This window comes from Sander lucioperca, chromosome 3 (assembly GCF_008315115.2).
Source record: "Sander lucioperca isolate FBNREF2018 chromosome 3, SLUC_FBN_1.2, whole genome shotgun sequence".
NCBI classification, from domain to species: Eukaryota; Metazoa; Chordata; class Actinopteri; order Perciformes; family Percidae; genus Sander; species Sander lucioperca.
The window spans coordinates 34,068,126-34,086,028 of record NC_050175.1 but is presented as its reverse complement, the minus strand read 5'-3'; the positions used below and the strand labels follow the sequence as shown (position 1 = coordinate 34,086,028).

The 17,903-nt window shown below is 42.3% G+C and overlaps 1 protein-coding gene across 2 annotated transcripts; it reads right to left on the bottom strand.

Annotated features, from left to right (window-relative positions):
• On the bottom strand, nucleotides 1-9,880 carry lins1 (lines homolog 1). Of its 2 annotated transcripts, none has more exons than XM_031292692.2 (6): nucleotides 9,465-9,880; nucleotides 9,274-9,363; nucleotides 8,202-8,334; nucleotides 4,848-5,456; nucleotides 2,212-2,395; nucleotides 1-926 (listed from the first exon to the last, which is right to left on the bottom strand). In XM_031292692.2, exons 1-6 carry the CDS (start codon nucleotides 9,822-9,824, stop codon nucleotides 65-67), a joined length of 2,238 nt encoding a protein of 745 aa, XP_031148552.1. In that variant the 5' UTR covers nucleotides 9,825-9,880; the 3' UTR covers nucleotides 1-64. The 2 variants fall into 2 exon arrangements, with proteins under 2 accessions (XP_031148552.1, XP_031148551.1); XM_031292691.2 differs by having other exon boundaries at nucleotides 2,212-2,398; nucleotides 9,465-9,877.
• Nucleotides 9,881-17,903: the final 8,023 nt, after the last annotated feature.

Here is a 17,903-nt window from a genome sequence, read left to right as displayed (position 1 = left end):
TTAAAACACTGGACCATTTTAATTTAGCTTCCAAACCACTTCACAAAACATATATTATACATCTTCATTTATTGAAATGTAAGAAACGTGATAGTTTGGAACAGTTCTCTACTTGTGCTAAGAGCTTCAGGAGTGAAGAGGGGTTGTATGGGAAGAGTTTATTTGTCTGCAGCCTGGTCACCACCTCTCTGAGCTCTGACATACAGACGACTGCTCTGGCTAATGTTTCCCAGGCCACCTGTCCCGGCTGAGGCGCCATGTTTGGACCGGATGTTTGCTCACTCTGCAACACCGGCAGGGATGGCCCTTCTGCTCTTCTTTCCAGAGTGGTGTTAGGTTGACTCAGTAATCCTGTTGAGTCAGACGCCTCATATTGTTTCTGCCTGATAGGTACTGGTGGTCCACTGATCTCTTGTTTCACATCCAAGGCACTAAATGTACTTTTGTCACACACAGTCACTGGTTCATCCTGAGAAACCTCCATGTTCTCTGGATCAGACTCGTCAGAACTATCGTACTCTACCAGGTGAAAACCAGCAGCCAAACTGACCCTTCCCACTGGTGAAGTTGCACCTGTGGACTGGGCACAGGAGCTGAATTTAACCTGATCTGGCTCATCTTTACATGTCACCTTTAAAGTATCAGCAGCACATAAGGCAGTAAGAGACTGCTGCAGTGAGAGATGAAAGTGTGGCAAGCGGATTCTTCCGCATGTTGCAGTGAAGCCCTGCCAGTCTGCTCGCAGGAACTTGAGGTATCGCACAAAGTACTCCAGGAAGCAGGTTTCAGTGGAAATGAGGAAGTCCAGGAGGATGCTGTGGTCGAAGGAGATGCTCTGAAGCAGCAGTAGGAAGTGGCAGTGAGGGTTGCAGCCAGAGGCACAGGCCGCCTCCAAAACAGCAAAGTCCTCCAGCCCAGAACACATTCTGAAGGGAGAAACATCAGATAATCCAAGTGAAACTTGATGCAGTCTGTGTTGTTTTCAGTCTTTCATTATGTGCTATGGTTTATTTGCCTAATCTGTCCAACTTTTACCCAGAACTGATGCCAGAGTGCTGTGAAAAGCTGTGCGTAAGCTGAACACCCCTTTCTGACATTATACTGTAACCAGTGTTGGGAGTAACGCGTTACAAAAGTAACACAATTACAGTAATGTATTCCTTTTTGCTGTAACGCAGTAATATAAACGCATTACTAATACAATTTCGGTAATATCATACCCGTTATAATCTCAATAACGCGAGTTACAATGCATTTTAACCCGAAATTAAGTGGCATTTTGTTTTTTTAGGAATTCACCGGCACCGCGAAACATTTTGGCACCAGAGAAAAAAGTCAGTGAGTAATATTTCCTGTTGCTGGAATTTGATGGTTGAGATGACTGCAGGGACGGATTCTACATTTGCGAGATGGACACACTCCCATTATTTTCAGGAGTTATTACGCCGCGTTGAAGCGAGCTGCCCCGTCACTGTTCCCGTGTTTAGAGCCAGAACCAGAGACGGTACGGACAACATCTGTGTCCCAACAGGTAACGGTATGGACAACGTCTGTGTCCCAACAGGTAACGCTACGGACAACGTCTGTGTCCCAACAGGTAACGCTACGGACAACGTCTGTGTCCCAACAGGTAACGCTACGGACAACATCTGTGTCTTGTCAGCGCGGACAGCAGTGTGTCCGAGCAGCTGACAGATAAAAGCATGTCGGGAATTAACGTTTAGGCTGGTAATAGCATTACATTTTATTAGCGGTGGTGTAAGGTACTTTTGAGTATTTTCATTTTCTCCTACTTTATACTTCTACTCCACTACAATTCAGAGTCGAGTAGGCCTATTGTAGGCTTACGTTTTACTTCACTATTTACTTCATAGCTTTAGTTACTTACTGCAGATTAATTAATAATACAAAATATTGTGAAGAAATTATGGTGCATTAAAGTGGATAAAGATGAGACTTTGTTGATGCCGTGGTGAAATTCACAAGCTACCTGCCAAGTCATACTTCTGCTGTTATTTTGGTGAAAGTAACACAAAAGTAGTATACAGCATTACAATTCGGAGACAGTAATGTTGTAATATAACTAATTACTCTCAAATGACAGTAATTAGTAATCTATAATGTATTACATTTTGGAAGTAACTTGCCCAACTCTGACGTACATACTGTTGATGAAAATGAATGACACATTCGTCGGTACGCCTGTTGTACCTGCGATGGAGGAATATGGAAAACAAAGCTTTGGCGGCCTCCATCATGTCGTCGTCCTGTTCTCCAAACAGCAGGCTGACCCAGCAGCACCGATGACTGTTCTCGGTCAGCTGGACAATGCACCGCCTCAGGAAGCCCCACAGACTCTGCAGATACCCAGAAACCTCTGTGAAACTGTCTACCCCTGCTGTGAGAGGACAAAGGCAGGTATCAGCATAACCCAGTGTTTTTCTCCAATCAATGATGTATTTTTTTACAGCGCACACAGACCAGTGGCCTCCAGCCCCTACCCCTTGTAAAGTCGCTATAGGCTGTAAATATTAACAGTCTATGGAAGTCTCACACCACGTGCATGACTTCAGGCTCAGAGGCTACCCAGAGGCTATTGATAGTAGTAGCATTTGGCTGGTGGTCTTGCCGTTGGATTAACTGTACTAATAAACCGTAGAAAACAGCGTCCCCGCTGCTGTGAAAGCTCACCGAACATCATTTATCAGTCTGGTTGTTGAACATTAAAGCAGCCATATTATGCTCATTTTCAGGTTCATAATTGTATTTTAAGGTTGTACCAGAATAGGTTTAAATTTTCAAAAAACACCATATTTTTGTTGTACTGCAGTGCTCTCTCTCACTGCTGCAGATCCTCTTTTCAGCTGGTCTCTGTTTTAGCTACAGAGTGAGACCTCTTTTCTTCTTCTTCTGTACTATCTTTGATTGCACTGCACATGCCCAGTAGCTCAGATGTAGATCATGTCAGCTAGCTAGCTCCATAGACAGTAAAAGAAAAGCTGACTTCGGTCAGTTACAAGGCAGGATTAGCTGGGAGACTTCTAAATGAGGGCGCACATGTAAGTAGTTCTTTTGTAGATTATGGTGAACTTGTGTGTGTTGTAGCAGTGCTTTGCTACTGAGAACGAGGTAGCATGCTAGCATTAGCATGCTAGCGTTAGCATTAGCGTTAGCATGCTAACGCTACGAGCTAATGGTTGCGGTTAGCCTGCTCGTTTCGGCTTGTGACGTCACAAGCCGTGCCGATTTTGAACAGCTCACCCAGAGACTGAAGGCAGGACACATTCAGAAACTGCATCTCACTCTAAACAGCATGGATGGATTTTTTTCAAAGTTTGTATGTGTGTGGAAGCACCAGAGACAAAACATAACACCCCAAATCCCAGAAAAAGTGATTTTTTCATAATATGGGCACTTTAAATATCTTGTCTTTGTAGTGTATTCAATTGAATATAGGTTGAAAAGGATTTGCAAATCATTGTATTCTGTTTTTATTTACGTTTTACATGACGTCCCAACTTCATTGGAATTGGGGTTTGTAAAAGGTCTTGACACTTTGCATTAGGGCTGCATCCGAATATTTGAATATTCGTTAGATAGGTAGGTATTCGATTTTAAATTATGGGATTCGAATATCCATTGTTGTTTTTTTAAAACGTGCATGCAGGCTGAAATTTACTGTTGTGTTTTGTCGGTATTAAGCCGCTAGCTGCTGGCTAATTTATGCAGCACTATGTCGTCCATCTCATCCAGGAACGGAGAATAGTTAAGTTACAGCGAGCTGTCTGATGTGTGTAGAGGTCTGTAAGGTTATACTGTAGCAGCCTGGGGTCGTTTTCAAGTGATTTGGTAAAGGTAGAGATAGTAAGACGTTCATAACGCTAATACTCCAGTGAGGCACCAGCTGGCTGAGCATTCATTCACCTCACTCTTCACTTCACTTGTCACTCGTCAGTCAGTCCGGCTATTCGCTGTTGATAAGTACCGAAGCTTCGAAGCTCAAAAAATGGTATTCGGTACAGCCCTAAATTGCATAAGTCTAAAGTTCACTTTAAACCCAGCACCAACTCCTTCAAACTTTTATCATGTGACATCAATCCAAAAAATAAACAATACATACAATATATACTGTATGTATGTATCAGTGTTGTGATTTTTATCATGGATTCTAGAGCTGCAAAGATTAATCGATTAGTTGTCAATTACATTAATTACCAACTATTTTGATAATCGATTAATCAGTTTGTCATTTTTTATGAAAAAAGTAAGAATTATCTGATTGGAGCTTGTTAAATGTGAATATTTTCTAGTTTCTTCACTCCTCTGTGACAGTAAACTAAATATCTTTGAGTTGTGGACAAAGACTTTCTTCTTCTTGGGCTTTTGGGAAACACTGAACAACATTTTTCACCATTTTCTGTCAGTTTATAGACCAAACAATTAATCGATTAATCGAGAAAATAATCAACAATGAAACTAATCTTTAGTTGCAGTCTAGTCTCGCATTGCCAGACCTTCCTGTCTGGCTAGTCCACACAGCATTCCAGGATGGGAGAAACATGTGCTCTGGTTTATTGGCATTTTTTTCAACCAATCACAATTGTCTTGGGCAGCGCCGGTGCCTCTGCAAAATAGCCTCGGGAAGGAACTTGTTTTGGTGGAACGTGTTCATTCAAAGGTTGTTTTAGTTGTGTAACTGAAAACTCAGATTGGACAGATAGTCTAGCTAGCTGTGAGGAGAAGGAGTTTCAGACATCCGGCGGAATTTTCAGCAGCACCGGAGCAATCCCAGAAGTGGAACGTCATGGATATACAGTAGACTAGTTGCAGCCCTACTGGATTCTCACCTGTTCTCCCAGCTGTTTGTATGTGAAGCTCCATGGACTTGAGAAGAAGCAGGCTGACAGCTCTCAGCATCACACAGTCTGGTTTCTGACCTTCTTCCCCTCTGATGGATCTGGTCCCCCCAAAGAATGAGGAAGACTCCACTTGAACACTGTGTAACCAATCAGTAGCCACGGCTGTTAACACACTCTGAGACAGCACACTCATATCCGAGTCGAAGTGCTTGTGTTTCAACCCAGTGAGCAGCACTTCTCCTAAAGCCCAGTCCTCTCCGGCCTTCTGGAGAACAGCTCTCTTCAGAAGCAGCAGCACTCGCTTTTTGACAAAATACTCTGAGGGGCAGCTGATTGTCATCAGGAGCGCTGAGGAGTGAACGTAGGTCATTCTCGGACTCTCCAGACAGATGCCAGCTCCACATATCACACTGCATGCAGTCAGCAGCTCCAGCAGGTCCAGCAGGAGGCAGAATGTTGTTCCCCAGCGTCCGCTGCTGCTGCTGCTGGGATGATCCACCAAACATCGCGTTGTCTCGTCTCTCTCCTTAGGGAGAAACTTTGAACATAGAGTACTTAGGCTGGAGTCAAAAGCTGCCAGAAGTTTCCAAAGGATTTCTGATGGAAGAAAATACATGCATTTAAAATGAGAGATTAGACACAACAACAAAACAAGGATCACTCTGCAAGTAGACTCGCATTGCCAGACCTTCCTCCACAGCGCTGCCGAGGAGGGTCTGGCTAGTCCACCCAGCATTTCGGGATGGGAGAAAAACATGCCCTGGTTTATTGGCATTTCTTTAAACCAGTCACAATCTTCATGGGCAGTGCTAAGCGCCAAGCGGAGCCACGGTGCTGCTGCAAAATAGCCTGGGGAAGGAACTTATTTTGGTGGAACATGTGTATGTCCAAAAGTTGAAACAGAAAACTCAGATTGGACAGATAGTCTAGCTAGCTGTCTGGATTTACCCTGCAGAGATCTGAGAAGCAGTAAGCCATAGTCCTCATAAATCCAGTTTAAAATTCCAACACAAAGAAAGTGAAAGGTAACAGATATCCGGTCGAAAAGAGTGACATCCACGGGAATTTCTGGCGGCGCCTGAGCAATTCCGGAAATTAAACGTTGTGGATATGGACTACACTGCAAGCAACCTGGGCTGCTCTACTTTGGCCCTCATGTTGCTCTTAGCGATTTTGAACGCTATAATTTTATTCATTGATCATTTCATAATAAGTAATATGCAAGGATTGGCTGCTTTCTGTTTTTTAAAGGGCCAGAGAAACAACGGTCAACGAAAGCCCCAAAAGCACGGCAGGGTTTGGATAAAGTTCCTTTGATGTTCACAAAATTAGCTGGGAGCATTGCTATCATCTCCAGGAACATATTAAATGTTTTTGAAACATTTCACCTGATAGAATGTCAGCCATCTTAAATTTTGTGCATTTTAACACGTTTTGCACGCACAAAACCTCAAACTTTTGCACCCATGTTCAAACTATTTTGATTGATATAGCAATTGGGCTTGGCTTTCTTTTAACAATACATAGATCTGGATAGATATATCAATTCACTCAATGATCCAATATTATTGATACAAAGTGAAAATATCGATACATATCGTTATCTTTAAGATGCGCCTTTATTTTGAAATGTGTGATTAACATCCCTAACATGAGCCCCCAACTGCCCTCTTGCGGTGATTACATTTATCAGGTACTCTATATCGGAAGATATATCGATTTCGACATGTATGTTGATCAGTTAGTTACAAGAAACTGCAGTACAGATATTAACAAAGATATGTTGTAACAGTGTCTCCGTTCGTGCACCAGAGAGCCCTGACAAAGTTATTTCTCTCACACACACACACACACACACACACACACACACACACACACACACACACACGGGATTTGTGTCAGAATATATGTACATGTTCAGTGGTGGAATGCAACTATGTGCATTTACTCAAGTACTGTACTTAAGTAAACATTTGAGGTACTTGTACTTTACTTAAGTCTTTTCTTTTCATGCTACTTTCTACTTCTACTCCGATACATTTCAGAGAGAAAAATTGCACTTTTTAACTCCACTACATTCATCTGACAGCTTTAGTTACTAGTTACTTTACAAATTAAGATTTTTAAAATCTGATGTTTTATTATAAATTAAACTACCCAACAATATATAGGCCAACAAGTCCAGCTAAAATGATTAGCCTATTAAACACTTGTTTGACTTGTTTTGACAGAACTGTATGGATAGTTTTCAGTTTCTAAAATGTGGGGATTTATCTGCATTTAGTACTTTTACTTTTAATACTTTAAGCACATTTTCTTGATGATACTTGCCAATGCAGGACTTTTACTTGTAACAGAGTATTTTTACATTGTGGTATTAGCACTTTTAATTAAGTAAAGGATCTGAATATTTCTTCCACCACTGTTTGTGTTATGCGTTAACATAAAGGAATGAATATCATCCGATATACCATTATGGTTATTTTATATATTTTTTAAGATATTTTTTGGCAATTTCGCGTTTGCGGTTACTTGGCATGGGCTCTATCTATCGGTATTGGCCTTAAAAATCCAGTATCGGCCGGGCTATAGTTTGCATTTTCAATATTTTTTCTGTAGCACATTTTATGAGCCACTCAGTGTCCTAGGTTTGGGAGATAGCAATGACTGTGATGCACAGTATGACGGTCCTGGATCAGGGAAACAAAAAGCAGAGAATATGTGAGCTGGCTGATGAACATGAAGTTCTGCTGTGACCAACAAGGTTGATAAGAGTTCACACATCAGCAGAGTTTAGCTGTCACTCAGGTTTAAGCTAAATCAGGGTTTCTACAGGTTTCACCAAGTCATATTTAAGACTTTTTAAGACCATTATGAATTAAATTTAAGACCTATATCACAACATTAAAAAAATGTCGTAGTCCAAAAACATTGTCTCAAACAATTCCCCGATTTCCTCATTGGCATTATAGGACTGGTGTCTAGATCGGCTGCAATATAAATTGCAGGTTGGTCTCATTTGTAGTCGTAATACAGCAAATTATATTTGGACTAGCGACCGAAAGAACTACAACATTCTAAAGCACTGCAGGAACATTTCAATGAGCATTAGAGGTAGTGTTACTACTAATGTAGGAAAATTAAGACCTGTTTAAAATGATTAAAGACCTAGAGCACAATACATCAGCGAATGTAAGACTTTTTAAGGCCTACAATTTAGATTTTTGAATTTTTTAGACTTTTTAAGACCCCGCAGAAACCCTGTAAATGAACAGACAGACATTTTCATCACTGTGAGCTTCTACTTACAGTAGGAATGGAAAAAAAACTAACAGATTTTACCTTGATGAGCCCCTTTAAGAAGTCGTTTTAAGACTTCAGTCAGTGACCACAGACATGTGTCCAATTCGGGACCAGGGAGTGAGATGTAAAATGCCTGCACACACTTCTGCTGCCAGACAGGACTGACTGTACCCTGAGAAACAAAGTCCATATCATACACATATAATGTTGGAACCTAGTACAATATGTCAGATTCTTAAACCCTACCACTTCTTCATCTTCTCCTGACCTGTTGGCCTTTCTGTTCCAAATTTGTACAGCAGCTTTTAGGCCAAACTCTTTGCATGTGCTCACTGACACTGTGTCATTTATTTCAGGCATTTTCCTATGACAATAAACACAGAGCTCATACTTTCCTATACTTAGGGCAGCTAGCAGCTAACAGCTATTACCGCACTACTGTTTTTTTTAGGGGGGGAATACACTTCAAGACGTGACATGACCTGTCCTCTGGAGGACATAGCCACACCACCGCCGCTCCGTGGATTGTTATTGGGATGATTATCACAGAAGCCTGTCTGAATACACTCACCGGACGGCAGCTAGCAGCTAACAGCCATCAGCTAGCAGGGCAAGCTAGCTACCGGCAGGATCGAGACAGGGACCAGGGTAGGTGAATTTAAACAATGTCTGAGTTGAAAACGCATCTTGTTGACACGTAAGGGCCCTGTTCATGTGGCACAGACATTAATTGCATTTTGTGTCTGTTAAGAGGCACAAAGGCACTCTAAAACTTTCCCCAACAACTGCCGTTTTAGCTCAGGGGACACTAGTGCTAAAGTACTTGCTATGTATTATAGTTTGTGTAAATGTAATTATAATGGCTTTAACTGACCTCACACAGAGTGACACAAGGTATTATGGAAACATGGGAACAAATGCCTGTATGTGTTTCAATCACTTATGAACTTCAGTGTGTAGAACTTTTTGTCTGGTCTGTGTTGTTGTGTTTTACATACTTTTATACTGATATGGTATGTGTGTCTGAAATAAAGTTGAAGAAGTTTTCTAAGAAAACTTTGCTAAAACGTCAGTGTTTCTTAAAATCTGGACTGCAGCCCTGGGAACTCACAGATTTGTGGAGCTGATAGAGCACCCACGTTGATACAGTCTTTGCAGCCAGATGTGAAATGATCTGGTCCTCAGCCTGGAACTGCTGCATCTGTGAAATAGTGCTCTTTTAAGATATCACTGTAGAAACCACGTACGACGTTAAAATGTATTTTTGTGTTTTGGTAGCCTGAGGAGGAGTGGGGCACTTACAAGTAGTGACATGAGATCCATGTCTTGAAACAACACCGTCAGCATCTCCACGCAGTATAAGGTGACTGCTGGAGACAGGCTGCGAGACGTCAGGTTGGAGGTAATCTTCTCCACCAGAGACATACTGATGCAGCTCAGCTCCGCGCTGTTCACACGGCGATTCTCGGAAGGAGCATACTCTCTGTCCTCGCCGGGGACCAGTCCGGAAAATATCACGCAGGCCACACATTGGCTGGGGCATGTTCCCATCAGAAAACATGTGTACGCCTCTGTCAGACAGTCAAAGCGCTCTCTCATGGTGGAGAGGTCTCTGCAGCTCGCCGAGTGTTCCATGGTGCTGCCTCTTCCGTGTGGAACCATAGACTGTTAATATTAATAGTTACAGTCAATGTGTGGGACACACACAGGAAGGAAGCGACGCTGCGCTACTTCTACATTCTTATATACTGTCTATGACCGCGTAGCTCCTATGGCGCTATTTTGATGCTACCAAGCCATCACCTCCCGATAGCATTCCATTGACTGCCGTTCATTTTGGTGCCACTTTCACAGCGAATAACTTTACATCTGAAGCGTTTAAAGACTCTATTTGTCCATTGTTTATTTCTAAAGAAACACGACAATGTATAAAAGGCTCCATTACCTTGTATCTCACGTTATGGCTCCATAGTAGACGTTTTTGTAAAAATAGGCTAACGATTGCGTCATAACCACGGGACTTACTGTCGCACAGTAGTGGAATTACCATATAGTACAGGAGAAGCTCGCAGGCAGTTTCGACTTACATCAGCTGTTTAAGTTTAATTACTAATGTTAACTAGCATTTTAGTTAGCAATAATTAGTCCGTGCCTATGTTATCGCCTTACATATACCTACGCTCTCCGTCTCTGCACGATTCGGAATGATTGAGATTTCTCTTGGCACAGTTACCAGAAGACTTACAACTTTCAGACACGTTGCTCAAGGCACATTTATGTCGTCTCTCTCAGTTGGAGGCTGCGCAGTAACGCTCAGCCATCACCGGAAAAGTGCTTCTAATATCCTTCACTGGTCTCCGCTCTTATATACTGTCTATGGTCTCCGCCCAGAGCAACGGGATCTGTTGATCCATTCTTATATACTGTCTTTGGCTTCTTCTTCTTATTATTATTATTATTATTATTATTATTAATGGCGGATTGCAAACAACTTTTAGGTGCATACCGCCACCTACTGTACAGGAGTGTGTAACATCATGTCATTTTACAATCATCTTACATTCTACTCATCAACCCTGTCTTTTAAACATGTAATTAGTGCCTTTCTGGTGATTCTTATCTCCACTTCCTCCCCTTCTGATCCCAGTATCCCTATCAGATTACACTCCCGCCCTGCCTCCTGAACCCTATCTTTAAACCTCATTCAATGTGCAGTACAATGTGACATGTTAAGCATTTTCTTTACAACCCACAGCTTTCACAGTTTTTACTATTCATTTTCCCCACTAAAAACAAGGTGCCATTCAGTCCTGTGTGATCCACCCTGAGTCTTGTCATTATAATTTCCTCCTTCCTGGTCCTTTCCGTATAATTCTTTATACTGACAGATTTTTGTATTTTATAACATCCCCTTCCTGTTCTGTCTTCCTCCCACCATTTCTGCCATATTTCAATTCCTTTCTTCTTAACCACAGCTTTTCCTTCACCTTTTCCTAGTGGAATTGGAACTGTTATTTCCTTTAGTAATGCCTCTTTAGCCAGTTTGTCTGCACCCTTGTTCCCTTTTACCCCCTCATGTGCTGGCACCCAACAAAACTGAACATCTATGCCACCCCGATGTAATCTTAGTAAACAGTGATAAAGTTCTAGAAGTATAGGTCTTCTCCGACAGTTGCATTGACTATATACTTTTTAAGACAGCTAAAGAGTCTGTGCATAATACCACCCTATCAGGTCTGACCTCTTCAACCCACTGTAGTGCAATGATGGCTGCCACTATTTCTGCTGTATATACCATTGACTGTACATATTAATGGACCGTTAGGTGAAGTGCTGCAAATGTGGAAGTGCCTTAAACCTGCATTCTATCTGAATTCCAGCAGGAGGCGACACATGCGATTGCAAAAGGAGGTCGGTTTCTGTAGAAGTCTATGAGAAAGTGATCCACTTCTCACTTGATTTATTACCTCAGTAAACATTTTCATAATGAGTTTATGGTCTCAATCGCTAGTTTTAAGTCTTCTGCAATACAGAATGATGTTCATTTTTTGAATTATGGTCTTGTTGATTTTAAAATCGACGATAAAGCAGGGGGTGTTTTAGGGCGTGGCTATGATGTGATTGACATGCTTGAATATACTGAAATATATGTACCCAGAGAGTTGGGCAACGTTACCAGATGCAGATGCATACAGCAGATGTGGTGCCTTGTTAGTGTAAATTGATAATACAGTGGTGTGCATAAGTTTACACACCCATGCTAAAGTTGACTAAAAAGAGGAATAAAAAAATTATCTTTTGGAAATTGATCTTAATGCCTTAATTTAAAAAAATGAGGAAAAATCCAATCTTTAAGGACACCAATTTTCTTTGTGAATGAATAATGTATCATAAATAAATAAATGTTCTTCCTTAAAATACAGGGGGCATAAGTAAGTACACCCCTATGTTTAATTTCCCATAGAGACAGGCAGATTTTTATTTTTAAAGGCCAGTTATTTCATGGATCCAGGATACTATGCATCCTGATAAAGTTCCCTTGGCCTTTGGAATTAAAATAGCCCCACATCATCACATACCCTCACCATACCTAGAGATTGGCATGGTTTTATTTCAGTTAGCCTAATAGCTGGTTTGATTTGCATTGAGAGATGATGTTATGGAAAATACCCCATGCCAATCTCTAGGTATGGTGAAGGGTATGTGATGATGTGGGGCTATTTTAATTCCAAAGGCCAAGGGAACTTTATCAGGATGGATAGTATCCTGGATCCATGAAATAACTGGCCTTTAAAAATAAAAATCTGCCTGCCTCTATGGGAATTTAATATAGGGGTGTACTTACTTATGCCCCCTGTATTTTAAGGAAGAACATGTATTTATTAACGATACATTATTCATTCACAAAGAAAATTGGTGTCCTTAAAGATTGGATTTTTCCTCATTTTTTTTAATTAAGGCATTAAGATCAATTTCCAAAAGATGATTTTTTTTATTCCTCTTTTTAGTCAACTTTAGCATGGGTGTGTAAACTTATGCACACCACTGTATATACACCTTCTGGATGTGAGTTCTAAATGCACAACATGAACCACATTTCTTTCCAAACAGATTTCCTTCTGATGATGCCAGGCTGAAGCAATGGTTGGTGAACATGAGGAGAGAGACCAGCAAATGGAACCCCGAAAAGTCACGTCTGTGCAGTTCACACTTTGAGGAAGATCAGATTTTCATAGACAAGCAGGTAGACATTCATTTTACTGTATTATTTATACTTTTTATATATCACTTAGTGGTGTAAGTGTCTGAAATACAAAACATAACATGGAGTACCAAAACAGTAAAACATATTCTGAATGTGTGGATAGCAACATTTAATGAGATCATCAGTCATCCAAAATGATGTCTGTGATAATGGTGTCAAACTTTTAATTTCCACCAACATCATTTCGTTACAACTGCCAGAAATGAGTGCAATTGCAAGTGTATTATTGTCATTATGGCTTCATTGCTTCTGTATAATGTAAATACTTTTTGTATATACAAATATTTACATTTTTATTTAGTATGTCATCATTGTTGTATGTTTTGAGTATTTGAATAACCACTATTAAAAGTCTGTACTTTTATTTTTCAGAATACGCCATAATTTGTACAGTATTATAATCCTGTGATATGTCTCTTAATCTACCTGCTGATGTTTTATGTATTTACCATTAGGACAAGAGGAGGCTGAAGGACACTGCTGTTGTGTCTGCTAATCTATTTGAGGACCTTCTGTCAGCACATTAGTCTGTTTTAAGATGAGTCACATACATGTTACAATCTATATTTACAAATGCTGTTTATTACCAAAAAATGTACATATCACTAACAAAAAGTGTTGCGTACAATACACATTGTCTAAGATAATGTTTACTTAATACTGCAAGTCCTCAACTGAAGCATACATTCATGTACAATCTTTGTGATCTACCATGCCTTAACTACATGTTTGTCTTTTACTGTAATTACAAAGGTATCCACACTGAAAACTGAATGACTAGAGCCTACAGAAGGAAGACCTGGGGCCCGTTTCAGGAAGGAGGTTTAACAAACTCTGAGTCTAACCCTGAACTCTGAGTTGATTTACCCGGAGATGGGAAACTCTGAGTTTTCGGTTCCAGAACAGCTAATTTGAGTTGGTTCAATCAACTCAGAGTAGGTTGACTCAGAGTTAAGTGCGTGCACCACCACAATAAAAAGGCAGCATGAATGGAGCCATGATAGTACAATTCACCATGGCAACAACCACAAACAAATCTGGCATACTTTACCCCTCTGGAACTAGAACTACTCATGCGCACATACAGCAAGTTTCATATTGCATATATTTTGCATAAAAAAGCAACATGGCTGCTGATGCAAAATAGCAAGAATTGGTGTGGGAGAAAATTGTTGCTGGAGTTAATGCGTAACCTCTAATATAGTGTATTAATTTAATATTTAATCTCAGGTAGTCTATAATATTACGAGTGAAAAATGGAATGGTATTACACTTATAATTTTATTTAGGTGCAATCCTGCCGCGAAAAAGTAAGCTACTACTAATTCCATTCTGAGGCTGCAGCACCATGTCATTAACAGAATTATAATTTATAGACATTTATAATCAAAACGATACCTCTCAAATAGGTAGTTATCTGGAAATGAAAATAAATCTAGTCGGGCCTCGATATCATCTCCTGACGTATGTTTAACTCTCTGCCGAGTAATACAGCTTCTTCATCAGCAGGATCGTCGACAAAAGGACATGCCATGTTCAAGAAAAAATGTTTTATAATCTGCCTAACATAGTTAATAAACCAACCCTGTTTTTTTATTCACGCAAATAACAAACTGCGCCTGATACAGGCTGAATGAATGAATGAGGAAATTAAAGAGAGCTGTGTCAGAAGGAGGAGACTGAGATACACTTGAGGTTTATTGAAGAAAACCTGCTCCCGACCAGGTTAGGTTCACAGACTCAGTTACCATAGTAACTGACTCTGAGGTTAAGTTACCTCGCTTTCTGAAACGGGCTAGAGTAACCCCTCCTTCTCAGGTTTAAATAACCTCCCTTTCTGAAACAGAAAACCCAGAGTTTCCCTCATCTCAGGGTTAACAAACTCAGAGTTTTCACTAAACCTGCTTTCTGAAACGGGCCCCTGGTGTATAGAGCGGCGTATTTGGTGCCATTCATCTGGTTGTGGAAAACAACCAGACCACATCCGAAGTTCTCAAATGTGTTCTGATTATAATGATGCCAGAACATGCCCCAGTGTCTGGTGTGGGTGTGACTGTGTTTTTGTTTTATTTCCTAATTTTGTTGTGCCTGCAGTGTGGCTGGTGTGTTTTGGTTTTTCATTTAACGTCATTCTCCACAGTGTGTGGACACGCACCCTCCTGCTGCTCTCTTCCCGCACCTGGCACCTATTCCAAATCAGCGCACCTGAAATTCATCAGCTCGATCATCTGCCTTTAAAGAAGAGTGTGACCTTCCTCTCCCTGCCGGATTGTTACTTACCTCTAGTATGAGACTACTGCAGTTCATGTTAGTTATTTCCAGTCCTGTTGCTTGTCGTGAACTAATTTGTTTGTTTCCGTGTTCTAGAAATACTCACCCTAAGAAACTCCTGCCAGCTCAACCTTACCTCGGACCCAGCCATCTCAACTACCAGTCTCCAGCCAGCTATGGACCCGGTTTCCCTCTTCACCTCAACTGCCAGTCTCTAGCCAACTACGTACCCAGTTTCCCCACTGTCAACTCTCTCACTCACTACCTAATAAACATATTCTTTGGCACTAACTTCAGGGGGGTATTCATCAACGTAGCTAAGAATTGCCAGACTTAGGTGTAAGCTTGAAGCTTGACTAAGCTCCACTTCCCAATCTAGCTCCAAGTCGTTCAATCAAGTGAAATCAGCTGGCTCCACTTGACACTTAGTCAAGCCTCACCTGTTAAGCCTCAACTTGTGCACGCCCACAGGGAAAATAAAAAGCCCATTCTAGTCGAGAACGAAAACTGTCCAAAATGCCGAAAAGCAAGGGAAAAGAACGTGCAGAAATGTTCTCCGCAGCGGAACAAACCCTCCTCATGGAGGTATATGAGGATTACAGCCACATAATCCAAAAGAAGGGCAATACCGCGGCAATCAATAAAGCGAGGGATGTGGCGTGGCAGAACATTGCCGACCGGCTGAATGCGTAAGTGATAAAGAAATTTAAGTATTTCAGCATCATCATGTTATATAAATCCCCCATCAAAGGGATAAAATATATGTAGACAATAATCTACCAATTGATTTCTTGATGGTTTTTGTTTTAAACTAATCAATTATGTGGACCTATTAATGCAACCAAATCCCTAAAATTAAAAGGAAAATCCCCAAAGAACAAAAAGACAGCCCTAATAAGTAACATTCATATGAACATAATTAAAATAGCATTATTGTTTCACTGCAATTTATGTGAAATTGTCAGGGTTTTGGTATTTTGTTCTGTTTTATTGTGTAGTCTTGTCTCTCTGTTTTGCTTGGTTTCCTGTTTTATTTTGATAGTCTGTCTTGTCTCCCTTGTCTTGTCTAGCTTTCTTCCTGTCTTTGTTTGTTTCCCGCCTTTTTTGATTTGTTCCACCTGTTGTGTCACCTGCCTCTCGTTCCCTCATTACCTTGTGTATTTAGTCTCTCTGTTTTCCCTTGTCTCTTGTCGGATCGTCTCGCCTTGTTTGCTGTGCGTTCTGTTTTGTTTCTGCATTCCCTGTCGTGGATTTCCTTGATGTATTGGATTATTGCTCCAAGTAAGTTTTGCTTTTCTTTGAATAAAGCTCTTTTAACTACATTTGGGTCCCAACCTTGACCTGTGTTCCTGAGCCTGAGCTGACCTGTGTTCCTGAGCCTGAGCTGACCTGTGTTTCTGAGCCTGAGCTGACCTGTGTTTCTGAGCCCGAGCTGATTCCAGGCTAGCTAGCAGCCTCCCTGATCCCTGGCTAGCTAGCAGCCTCTCTAGTTCCCCTGAGCTCTCTAGCATCCCGAGCTTTCTAGCTTCCCTGAGCTTTCTAGCTTCCCCGAGTTTTCTAGCTTCCCCGAGCGTTCTAGCCTCCCCGAGCTTCCTAGCGTTCCCAAGCTGGCTAGCAGCCTTCCAGAATCCCGGCTGGCTAGCAGCCTTCCAGACTCCCGGCTGGCTAGCAGACTTTCAAAATCCCGGCTGGCTAGCAGCCGCCCTGAGCCTTGGCTGGCTAGCAGCCTCTTCGAACTTCGGCTGGGTAGCAGCCTCTTAGATCCCCGGCTGGCTAGCAGCATCCCTGGTTCCCGGCTGGCTAGCAGCTCCCTAGATCCCCAGCTGGCTAACAGCTGCCCAGAACCGCCGCTGACGTGCAGCTGCCCAGAACCGCCGCTGACGTGCAGCCTTCCAGAACCTCCGCTGACTCCGATGACCGCTCTGCTAGAGTCTTCCTGTCGTCCAGAGACCGCGGCCCCAGAGACTGTGCCGTTGCCCAGCACCTCAGAGACTTTGCCGTTGCCCTACACCTCAGAGACTGTGCCGTTGCCCGGCACTTCAGAGACTTTGCCTTTGCCCTGCCCCCCAGAGACTTTGCCTTTGTTGTCGGTTCGACCGACTCCTGTCCCCCATGTTTTGTCGGTAGTCCGGCCGACTTCTGTTCCAGTTACCCTGTCGGTGGATTTGCCGACTTCTGATCCTGTTGCCTTGTTACCTGTTCCTGATACCTTATTGGCAGACACTGGCCCAGCTGACCCGTTGCCTGTCTCCAGCCCGGCTGACCCGTTGCCTGTCTCCAGCCCGGCTGACCCGTTGCCTGTCTCCAGCCCAGCTGAACCGTCACCTGTCTTCAGCCCAGCTGACCCTTCGCCTGCCCGGCCCACAGAGGGGTTTAGCCTTCGCTGGCCCACCAGGTCTCCCGAGGGATTCAGCCTTAGCCGTCCTGCTTGTCTGCCTGAGGGATGCTGCCTTCGCCGCCGGCCTCCGGAGGGGTATCGCCTTTGCGGACGGCCTCCAGAGGGGATTCACCTTCGCGGATGGCCTGCTGATGGGTTTCGCCGTCACAGCCGGCCTTCAGAGGGGTTTCGCCTTCGCGGACGGCCTTTGCTTTTCTTTGAATAAAGCTCTTTTAACTGCATTTGGGTCCCAACCTTGCCTGCCTTCGCACCAGCCGTGACAGAAATTCTCCATATTTTATCATTTGGCAGCCCTAGTAGTAATGTT

Bases quoted from the DNA above. Each gene is read 5' to 3' on its own strand.
- lins1 (XM_031292691.2), bottom strand. From the start codon at position 9,824: ATGGTTCCACACGGAAGAGGCAGCACCATGGAACACTCGGCGAGCTGC. The intron at 9,364-9,464 runs GTAAGTGCCCCA...ACTATTTCACAG, and splicing joins TGGATCTCATGTCACTACTT to ATGCAGCAGTTCCAGGCTGA. The intron at 5,457-8,201 runs GTAAAATCTGTT...TTCTTCCATCAG, and splicing joins TCTTAAAGGGGCTCATCAAG to AAATCCTTTGGAAACTTCTG.